This window comes from Melampsora larici-populina (assembly GCF_000204055.1).
Source record: "Melampsora larici-populina 98AG31 unplaced genomic scaffold MELLAscaffold_27, whole genome shotgun sequence".
Taxonomy (NCBI): domain Eukaryota; kingdom Fungi; phylum Basidiomycota; class Pucciniomycetes; order Pucciniales; family Melampsoraceae; genus Melampsora; species Melampsora laricis-populina.
This window is the reverse complement of record NW_006768791.1, coordinates 832,786-843,969: the sequence shown is the minus strand read 5'-3', so window position 1 is coordinate 843,969 and position 11,184 is coordinate 832,786. Positions and strand designations below refer to the sequence as shown.

At 41.8% G+C, this 11,184-nt stretch overlaps 2 protein-coding genes across 2 annotated transcripts; one reads left to right on the top strand and one right to left on the bottom strand.

Moving 5' to 3' along the window:
- Positions 1 to 326: 326 nt before the first annotated feature.
- MELLADRAFT_64633 (uncharacterized protein) lies at positions 327 to 698 on the bottom strand (the record flags this gene model as incomplete). The annotated part of the gene is made up of 1 exon (XM_007411832.1): positions 327 to 698. One exon carries the CDS (start codon positions 696 to 698, stop codon positions 327 to 329), a length of 372 nt encoding a protein of 123 aa, XP_007411894.1.
- Positions 699 to 2,835: 2,137 nt separating this feature from the next.
- Positions 2,836 to 6,101, top strand: MELLADRAFT_37206 (uncharacterized protein; the record flags this gene model as incomplete). The annotated part of the gene is made up of 15 exons (XM_007411860.1): positions 2,836 to 2,965; positions 3,040 to 3,069; positions 3,193 to 3,221; positions 3,277 to 3,341; positions 3,460 to 3,523; positions 3,597 to 3,627; positions 3,717 to 3,785; positions 4,070 to 4,252; positions 4,359 to 4,365; positions 4,511 to 4,629; positions 4,813 to 4,993; positions 5,153 to 5,160; positions 5,277 to 5,438; positions 5,537 to 5,697; positions 5,832 to 6,101. 15 exons carry the CDS (start codon positions 2,836 to 2,838, stop codon positions 6,099 to 6,101), a joined length of 1,509 nt encoding a protein of 502 aa, XP_007411922.1.
- Positions 6,102 to 11,184: the final 5,083 nt, after the last annotated feature.

Genomic DNA, 11,184 nt, shown 5'->3' with positions numbered 1-11,184 from the left:
TTTTTTTTTTTTTGGATATATCTAATTGTTGTCATGAACACTGGCACTTGGTTCGTATCTTATCATAACTCAGGTAGATCAAATGTAACGACGTTTCCACTTCGGTATCTAGACCGGCATCGGAGTTCAACCGGGATGGACATCTCTATGGGTCTTAACTACTTGGAGTTACTTCGGAATTTAACCGGGAAGGATTCATCGGAATTCAACTGGGAGGGATCACATCGGAATTTAACCAGGAAAGAACATAATATTTTTTTTTTTTTCTTTTGGAAAAATTAAAAAGAGGAGGGAAATAACGGAATTCTTAGAAGGAACATATGTCACTAAGCTAGAGCGATCAATGTGTCTCCAGTTTGGTCATCATGTGATTGATCTCCTTGGCTCAGGTCGGTACTTATTTGGTGTTGATTACCCATTCCACCTTCTTGTTGAGGATTGTCATCATCATGATTGTCTCCATCGCCTCTAGGTTTGTTTCCACCTATTTGACCTGGGTCTATAGGATTACCGTTGGCATCGAACGAGGGTAAGGCTGCAATTCCTGAACTCGTAGGTGGTATACCTCCTAGTCCGGAGGTTGACGAGGTCGCGGTTTGACTTCTAGTACTGATTTGCTTGCCTTTTGTCTTTCCTTGTTGTTGTTTCTTCTCAATATTCACACCTGCGGCTTTTGTGTTAAATTCTTCGGTAGTCATATTAAGTGGAATTAGATTTAAAAGGACTTAGTAGGAATGTTTTGCGTGGTAACGTTTTGAGAAAAAGGATACTAGTTTTGAATTGGGATTTGAAGAATTTTTTTTTTCTTTTTGAATTAGTTTGTTGACTATTATATAAGTTTGTGATGTTGTCTTCTTGTAAAGGTTTTGGTTACTATCTAGTCTACTTGATATTGAGAAGAAAAATTAGCTTGAATAAGGAAAACTGGTGATTTCCTTATTGTGGTGAGGAAAAGTTTGGGGATTGATGTGGTGCAATGAGAAACTTTCCGTTTTCTCTCATCACTTACATTGGGGCAAGTATATTAAGATTTCTTGCCCCGAGCACCAGCCCGAGGGACCGATCTTCGGGTCGTTATCCCCAAGACTTTTTATGGAATTTTACAGGACTCGTCGTGCCTTTGGACACCTGTAGCATTCATATTTCCAAATTTTGGGATGACCTTCTTTTCAGTGTTGAGGAAAAAAAGAACAACACAAGTGAGAATTTTTTTGAATAGGGTGAAAGATGTGGAAGAAGCAGGCGCTTCAGAGTATCCATTTTTTTCTGCACAGTCAATTATGGGAATTTGGGGTAAAAGGAGATCCCAAATTGCCCCTACTAGAATTCTCAACCTACCACGCCAAATGTTTGGGGTAAGGAATAAGTCCCTTGTGCCTCGGTCATTCCTTGCCATGTATAAACCCTGGCACAATGGGACTTAGTTAAGTTTGTTCTCAGGGTGCTGGCCCTGACATTTTTGGTCCTATCCTTTCAATACAGGCCCACAATAGTCTGCTTGAAGTTGCAGCCGGGCGGTCCCCCGGGGGCGGCCACGTCGCGCCGGGCCAGGGTCATAGCCCTAGGTTGTGTGGAAAAAATTGGAGCCACCGGACCGTGGAAACAGCCTGTATGGGTCACACACCGTCCAAATCTTGACCAGGAGAGTGCAAATTTGGACGGCGTGCAAAAAGCCAAATATCACCAAAATCAAAAGTATCGTCTGACCTTCCCTCTCATTTTGGACAAGACAAATGATCCTATATTAGGAAAGGTTCAAGCAGGTTCAAGCTGTTTTGCGACGTCTGTGTAAAGTAAGTATTTCAACTAACTTAACAAAGTCCCTTGATGCCTCGACAGCTGTCATTCAAACTAGTTGAATCCGCATGTCTCAGCATGAGGGACTTACCCCTAATGTCTGCTTTTTGGCCTGAAGGCTTAGGCCCTTCTTGGTGGAGGGCATCTTGTTTTCCTCTTTTCCGTGAGCACACCGAAGATTTTCTGCCAACCGTGCACACAGATGTGCGCCGAGTCTTGCTCCATATTGTACCGGTGGACTCATCAAATTCCCCTCGTTCTTCGCTGAGCTACATACATTTGAATTTTCGTAATTTCCACATGTAGCTCGACTATGTCGGGGGACTGCTCACTATAGAACCAAAGAAGTCCTCGACCTTAGTCGAGCTACATGTCAAAATTACACAAATGCAATTTGATGTAGCTCAGCGAGGAACCAACGTTCAGGGATGCTTTCAGTTGTAAGATGTGTAGGCAGAGCGAGCGCATACGTGGCTGAGCGGTTGGCAGAAAATCCTCGGTGTGCTCGCCAAAAGGAGGAAAAGAAGATTGTCCCCACCAAAAAGAGCCTAAGCCTTCAGGCCAAAAACATGACCTTGGGGGTAAGTCCCTCATGCCGAGACATGCGGATTCAACTCGTTGAATGACAGCTGTCGAGGCATCGAGGGACTTTGTTAAGTTAGGTATTTCAAGATTTCTCTGCGACGTGCCCCAGTGTGGGACTTTGATAAGTACGTTATACGCTTAGTTATACGTAGTCCCGGCTAAGTTTGGTGTGAAAGATGCCAAACTTTCAGTCCTGGCTATGGTTGGTGTGAAGCTGTGTGAAGAACTTCAGTTCCCATGCAGAATCATTGAGAGACTGAACACAAATACCTTCGACAACTTTCCATTTTCTATAGAGGGAAAGAGACATGGAAGCTTGAGCATTTTCTTCATCCCATCCTCAGGATCTTGAAACTTCTCGTTGAGCTTCAAGCCGGTCGATCAACGGACACAAGAAATTTTTGTCAAAAATGAAAACCCTCTCGCTCTTCGACCCGGTTGGCCATATCATTGATGTTTGATCCTTACCATCTCAAATTGCAGCTGACTGAACTTTTCTCTTCTCGTTCTTTGCAGGAACATCCGTTACATGAGTCTACTCGTAGGTCTATAGTCAAGAAAATCGACTTACATGCCCTTCCAGGTACATCAGTTATCATCTCCCCTTACCTGTGTCATCTGCAAAACAAATAATACTCAACTATTATTATCTCATAGTTCTTTCACTATTATGGCTGGCTTGCTTTCGTAAGTCCCGAGGGTTTGGGCTATCTCTGTGATGCCCACAAAGCAATTTTGGATCCCAAGCTGATCATTTGACTTTCTCAAACTGCATAATATGTATTGGCAATTATTCCACGATCGCAATAGTTGATCGAACAAATGTTGGCAATGCCAAGGTCAGTCTGTCCAGCGGTAACTTTGAGTACACTTCACTCACAAAAGATCTCACAGGTCGGTGGAATGGATGACACCTTAGGCCTGGTAGGCTTACAATATAACATCGGACTAGCTATCTTGTTAGTAATTTAGTCACAGAACCTCCTGAACATACATTTTTGAGATCATAGACTTCAGTACTCCTCTGACACTTCTTGTTTCTTAATTTGATGGTGTTTTTATTCGATGAATCGAAAGCTACGCGTCATATATATTTGCCGAACTGCCTTCTAACTATCTACTCAAGCAAGTGGGCGCAAAGGTCAGCTTACAACATATCTTATTACAAATTGGTAACTGAGCCGCGAGTCTATATATATATATATATTCGATAGCTATGGCTTCCATTTTTAGTTGCGAGTTGGGGTGCGTAATTTCTTGATCACAGAAGTTATGAGAGGTGGTCTTACAACAGATTTGATCACCGCTGAGGTTTCTGTTTGGGTAATCTCTAGGCGCTGTCACTATCCTAATGGGATTCATGAAAAATTATTCATCACTCCTTGCTTGTCGGTTTTTCTTGGGTAAAGCGCTCTCTCAATCACCTGATCATGAAAGGTGCACACACTCAATTCCAATTTTGATTGTGATTTTTTGTTGTGCTATTGATGATAAAGGCTTGTTCGAAGGTGGTCTCTTACCCGTAAGCCACCCATATATTCATAATGAGCTAGTTGAACAGATATCGATTTCTATAAGATGTGTAGATTTCTCTGCTTTCATTTACTGACTTATGCTCTCACGTCTGCACAACAAACAGGGAATGGTATGAAATTAAACTCCTTCGACTTTGGATAATCCTTCCGAGATCCGCCATCCTTCTCACATATTTTCTTGATTCCGCAGATGATGTATCTCTCAACTATGTATCAACGCAACGAACTTCAGCTCCGAGTAGGAGTCTTCTATGTATTTGCCCCGCTTAGTGGGGCCTTTGGAGGTCTTTTGGCATATGGAATCGAACATATGGAAGGCGTTGGCGGGCTGAAAGGTGTCGTTCCTCTTAGATTTTTTGCAAGACGCTCTGCAGTCGTGCCATATGAAGGACAATTCATGAAACTCTTTGTTTATTTTTGCATTTCTGTTCATCTTGACAGGATGGCAGTGAGTTCTTGCGTTCTTCAATAGTCTTAGTCAAGTCTAGAAGATAATGCCATCTTACGTAGACTTACGAGCTTCATGATCACCAAACTTGTGAGCTGACCACGGGTTTTGTCACGCCATCATTCACTTTACCGCACAAAAATAGGTGGATGTTCGTTTGGGAAGGCATTGGCACCGTTTTGGTCGCCATCTTTGGGGTGTGTTATATGCCCAAGAATCTAGCCACTGCTTCCTTCCTTACTCCGGAAGAACGTCACTTCGCAGGTACGCTGTGATCTGTATACACTGTCTTTCGAAGCATTCTTGAGCTGATTTTGAATTTTCCTGGAATTTCAGTTCAAAGATTGGCTTACCATTGGAAAACGTCAACAGATAGCTCTGATGAGAAGAACATTGCACATCAACCTGACTCGGATGGTCAATTAGACAGCCCAGGGCTCTTGACAGCCTCCGAGGAGAAGGTCAAATCGGGGGAGGATAAGCTAAACGAGATCACCAATCATCACTTGATTCACGAGGAGTTTGAAATGCGTGAAGTGATTCGAGGGTTTAAGGAGCCTCAAGTGTGGATGACGGGATTTGGCTACATGGGCTTATCGGTATGCATATACTCCTTTGCCTTGTTCTTGTGAGTCGTGTTCCAATGAAGTGATCCCTTATAATGAATGAAAGATTCAAACTTTCTTGCGCTTCCTCTGACAAATGGGGCTTTTCACCTTTTTAACCCACATACACGCGCGTGGGATTTTGTCTGTTGATCGATCTTTCAATCCCCTGACATGACCAGACCTACCAGTCAGTCTTTGCATAGAGTTTATATTTATCTCCTCCATGCTCATCTGTATTCATTTGTCCTGTCGTTATTTTTCTACGTGAACCTTTACCAAACCCCGTGATCAATTGTACAACAGTTGTACTGGGAATGGGTCATTCAGGCCTAGATGCGCAACTCCATTCTTCTTTCCCGTACCTACCCGCATCTGTGCTGGTATTGATTATGGCCTTCATTGGTGATCGGTTACAATTGAGGGGTCCTATCATCTTATTGCTGACCCCGATTGCCATGGTAGGTTGTAAGTAGTTTTTACTCCCTCCAACCTTGTTTGTCTTTGCTAAATTATGAAGATCATGTTTTATTTTTGTGTCTGTTTATTTGATAACGATCCTGTAGATATCCTCTGTATTACCGCAGATTCCAATGATGCGCGATATGCGGGGGTCTTTTTAATAGCTGCGGGTATATATCCTGCCACACCTTCCATTCTGTGTATCCTTCCCAATAACGTAGCAGGGCTGACTAAAAGGGGTACAGTCACGGCATTACACTTGATGGTCAGATAGATTTCACCCTCCAGCTTACTTTCTCCCCTAGCTCCTGACAACGCATAACGTGAATTCTAACCTTTCTCAAATATTTCCTTTCAAACTTAACTTTCCACACAAAATTTTCATCAATCCTCAATCAGATATCCAACTGTGGAGGATTTGTAGCCACATTCATCTATACACGTGAACAAGCCCCAAGATATAAAAAAGGACATTCTATTGCCTTGGCTTTCTTGGTATTTGCTTGGACAATGTTCTTTTTGAATTCAATGTATTGCAGGAAGGAGAATAAAGCTAGATCTAATCATAAAAGAGATTCAAATTTAATGAAGTATGATCAATTAGTAAAAGACGGCAAAACAAATGCACCTATTGGTGATAGACATCCTAATTTCAAGTTCACCATCTAGTAGAATTTTTTGACTCATTCCATGTTTTTGATGGCAAAGGTCCTTTTAGTGAAATTCTGAATATATTGCAAAGAATTTGTGTATGGTATATCACTTGTGTTTTTTGTATGTTGAAAGCCAGTGTTCCTTTTTCCTCTTCAATGTTTCTTGTCTACTTTCCCTCCAGGAACAATAGGATTGTGATCCTTATTATTTTTGCTGGAAATGATTTACACACAGTGTGGAAATTGAATTAATTCCTCTAGGTGCCTTATTTTTTCATAGAATAAAAGAATAAAGAAGTGGATAAATAGTCAGAATCTGACAAGATGAAATGGATGTGTTGAGCTGTTAGGCCACGGCTCTGGGTGCTGGGGCATGAGGGCCAAGCAAGAGTGAGGTATCCAGTTATAATAGTTATTGAAGCATGAGGAAGAGGAGTACAACTAGTGGATGCATCTCTGGTTACCCAACTGTGTCACAACTTGCGACATTTCCTTGTGTGATCGGTGATAGAGGATTGTAACATGAGCTGGATGCAAGAATCTAGTGGTCAAAGTCAATGAGTGCAACACAACAAACATTTGCTGTCCAAGGTGGTGATGTCTCTTGCCCACTATGAGTCTGACACAGACTGCCACAACTACCTTGACACAACTTTTGATGAGATCATCAAGTTAACAGCGTGACCTTGATGTATTGTGCAATACATAACAAAACTGTTTATCATTGAAAAACTAAAAGGATGGACCACTTGGATGAGCCGGGCCCTCTGTTGGTCAATTCCTTGTTTGGTTTTCAGGTTGTCTTATTTTTTGATTGTTTTTGGGTGTGTTTTTGGAAGTCACCTATTGCTATTTTGAACCTCATTGAGAGATTTTTACAAAAGCTTCTTGGGAAAACTTCTGAATTGGCCCAAGCTGATATTGCCTCATCAAGAGCTTTTGGTTGTCAGAGAGCTTTTCAGAAAGGTATGCATACTTGGGCCGGGCTGATACTGCCTCTTCAAGAGCTTTACAACATCAACTTTCCAATCACGCAAGTGTTGCATCCCTTTTACAGCTTTGTTGGTCAATCAAACCCCACAATTTCCTGCGTAGCTCATGTGCTTGCCTTTGTTCAACTTTGTGCTATTGTTTTTGTTTTGGTTAACTTTCTCTGCACTTTGTTGGGAGTCAGTACACGTATTGAAACATTTGATGCAATCTATTCTTGGACGAGATAAGTTTATCTTTCTGAGATGACTCCATTGATGAAATTAGAAAAACCGTGAGAGAATATGCCCTGAATTAAAAATTTTTGGGGAATATGATGGAGAAGAAAGAGAGATTGTTCGAAAAATTTTCTACAAATCTGAAGAGAGAGAAAAAGGACTAGAGGAGGCTAAAGGAGCAGATGAAGGACATGCAAAAGAGAAGAAGCTGATAGGAAGAAGGAATGGAAACTTTTTCTCTTCTTCCGTTTCAGAATAATTCTTCTCTCCCTTTGGCCCCGGGTCCGAGATCAATGGGTTGTCCCGCTCAATTAGCCTGCCCCCTTACGTTATGTAATGGACTCTCACCTACCGTCGCAGCCTTAGGGTAAGTGAGCAATTGCTCCCCAACCCTCTCTTCATCATAATGAAATATTGGACAAGCTGCTTGATGACAACCAAGGATTCCAGACACTGGAATTTGAAACCGTTCAACTGTTGGGACACTACACCAAATCAATAATATACCATGGAGTTTAAAAACGTCAAGATGTAGCAAATTCTCAGCAATGCATGAGAGGTTAGAAAAATTTGAAAAAATTATGGTTGAATCTGCCTGTGATGTCCTATCATTATACATTTTTTTTCATATTCTTACCATGAGTTTTGAAGATGTTCCAAAGAAAAATGATTTTGGGGTGTATTTGGTCAGAAACTACTCAGGCCTTGGGCAACACCCAGACCCCGCCGCCGCAGACTGCGCCAGTGCGGGGGTGGCGCGGGGGTCCCGCCACGGTCTCAGTCCAGTTTTCACCAACTGGGGTGAAAACTGCGGCGGGGCCTGGTTTCTATTGTGGTACACCCCGCCACTGCCCCTATGATTGGACCCCAAGGGGAACCCTGGGGCCCAGTATGCGGCTAATACATGTAGCCTGAAGGGTTAGATCAACCCAGATCCAACCTGATGTTTGATCTCACCAGATTCCACCAACATTCCTTCCACAATTGGCTTAGTACCGAATTCCATCAACATTCCTTTCACAATTGGTTAGTATAGTATGTATCCATTCTCTGAGTTTAAGGGCCCGTTTGGTAGAGCTTAAATTGAGCTACTTATGTCGAAATTCGACTTCCATAAGTCGACTTTCAAAAACCCCGTTTGGCAAGGAAATCCTCGAACTTTCCAAAGCTACTTATGGGTCCCATAAGTAGCTTATTCTGCTCCTTAAAATAAAGAGCGAAAGAGCTCCTTATTTCTCAATAAGTAGCTTATTGACCCTCAAAATCTCAACTTCGTTTCTTTTTTCTCAAATCGGACAAGTCCCCGTTTCTATACCCCCCTGTCCACACTTCAACTCACATCAACGTCGTTATTAAAAAGAACTCGATTTTTTTTTCTACAAGTCCGATTTCATTTCTTTTTGCTCATATTGTACAAGTCAGATCTTGTGTACCCTCCCTCCTAACTTCAAATCACATCAACATCATCTTTGAACAACACACCCACCCTGTTCAACTCATCATCTCAAACACACACTACTCACTACATCCATCATCTTTACTGTACTATGGGTCGAAACAAGGCCACCGACAAGGCCACCGACGAACCCAAATCAACTGCTCAATGGACTACCACCCGTAGTCTGGCTCTGATTGACTCCCTTCAAGAGCAGGTCCATCTCGGTCACCAAGCTGACAACGGTTTCAAACCATTAGCTTGGAATGCAGCCATTGATCGTTTGAAACTACAATTTCCACCTGGTTTCACCCTGTCTCAATTGAAGAACCATTGGACCGTGATAAGTTTCTGATTCTACACTTTCTAAAACTGTAGTTCATCTTTCGCTGACCTTTGGACTTGCTCACCAATCTAGATCACCAGCCAATATAAGGCTGTTCGTGATATTAGGAAAGCTTCGGGTGCTGGTTGGAACAAAAAGGATCAAAAGATTGTAGCGGACGCAGCCTTCTGGAAAGAGTGGCATACAGTACGGTGATTTCTGATCATGTTTATTTGATTGTACTGATGTTGACAATCTGTTGTTTTTAGGGTCATAGGAATGCCTGTGCTTACGAAAACAAAACGTTTCCACTCTATGATGCTCTCGACGAACTCATTGGGCATATGCCAGCCACTGGATCTCGTTGTACGGGGACTAATACAACTGAGCAACGGCACTTATCAACCCCATGTTCAGAAGACCTTGTTGTTCTTGAAACTCGCAACAACAACAACAACAACAAAGAAAGTACGTAAACTTTCATCATTCATGACTATTTTCGAAAATCAAACTGATTCTCATCTTGTTGTAGTTGCTCCTGCTTTACTTGAGGATCACACTGATAGTCTCACCGAAGCAAATATCTCTTCTGGATTTCAAATTGGTGAAATACTTGATGATTTCAACATCCAACCGACCCAACCATCCACCTTCACTCAAGATGATGTACAACCGACCCAACCATCCACCCTCACTCAAGATGATGTACAACCGACCCAACCATCCACCTTCACTCAAGTCGACGATTTGAGCAAACGCAAGAACCCTTTCACTTCCGGCGGACCAAAACTCAAAGCTGCGGATACTTCAGAGAAGAAGGTTGTCAAAATCAATTCTAAACCGTCTAGCAACTTGGCTTCAGCCATCATTATCATGAGTTCCAATCAAGAAAAAAGACTTGAAGCTGAAAAGAAGTATGCAGACGAGAAAAACGAACAAAACCAAGCTCGGTTGGACGCCCATCGTGAAGCTGTCGAAGATTGTGTCCAATCTCGTCTGCAGGCTGCAGCATTGGCCAACGAAAAGTTCCCGAATTGCAAGCCAGCCATAGAGCTTTTCTCTTTAAAGAAACGTGACGAGTTTCCCGACATAGGCATTCGAATGAAAGCTGCTGATCTGTTAAGAGACAAAGACTCGGCTTCCTTCTTCATCAACCTTGATGAAGAGGAGCGCTGGGTATGGTTGAAGCAAAAATTAGACGAAGCCAGAGATTAAAGACTCATCATGTAAGATATTATCTCAATCCTCTTTTTCATTTTTTTGATCCATCGACTCATTCAACTTTTTCCTTTTTTATCCCTATCATCAGAATCTAGAAAACACAAATTGTATCTCAGCAAGTTTTCAATGTTTTTGTTTTTATTATACTATTTTCTTAAACACGAATTGTATCTCAGCAAGTTTTTGATCTTTTTATAATCTTTGTAATCTACAAATCAAGATCAATGTCAATGCTTTTGTGTAGTTTGATAAATGAAAACTTGTTCTATTTTGAGAAACATGACCAGTTGGACCATTTGCCTTTCAACGAATGAATTGAGTTTTCAAACATCATGAGTTTTTGTTGATACAGCTGTGATTGAATACAAGCATAGTCTACAATTGAGATATGAGATGTGGGTTGATTGACTACTGGTCAATCGCCTTGTTTACCACCTTCACCTTCACCTTCACCGACCTCAACCTCAACCTCAACCTCAATCTACCTTACCTTACCTTCTTCACCAACATGCCAAAAGGACTTTCGAGACGTCAAGTTCAACGGAATGATGAAGCCAAGGCTTTACAAGAGGTGTATGTACCAATTTTCTTCTTTTCTTTTTGATTTTCTTCTTTTCTAATTAACTTTATATTTCTTAGTGCCAAAAAACGAGAAATGCGTGCTCCAATTGAAGGGCTTAGCCCTGGTCATGGCAGGGATGGCAGCCCCTGTTATACCAACAAGTAAGTACTTCTTTTGTGTTCATCGATTGTAATCATTGATTGAAATGTCTGATTACCTATCATCTGTCATTAGGCCCGGTCACCACTGGGAAGATGTGAGATTTGGCGGTCAACGCCAGTATCAAGATTCGGAATTAGTTCATGTAGACCCTACCCAAGAAGTAGGTCATCATGAATTTCATTGTCG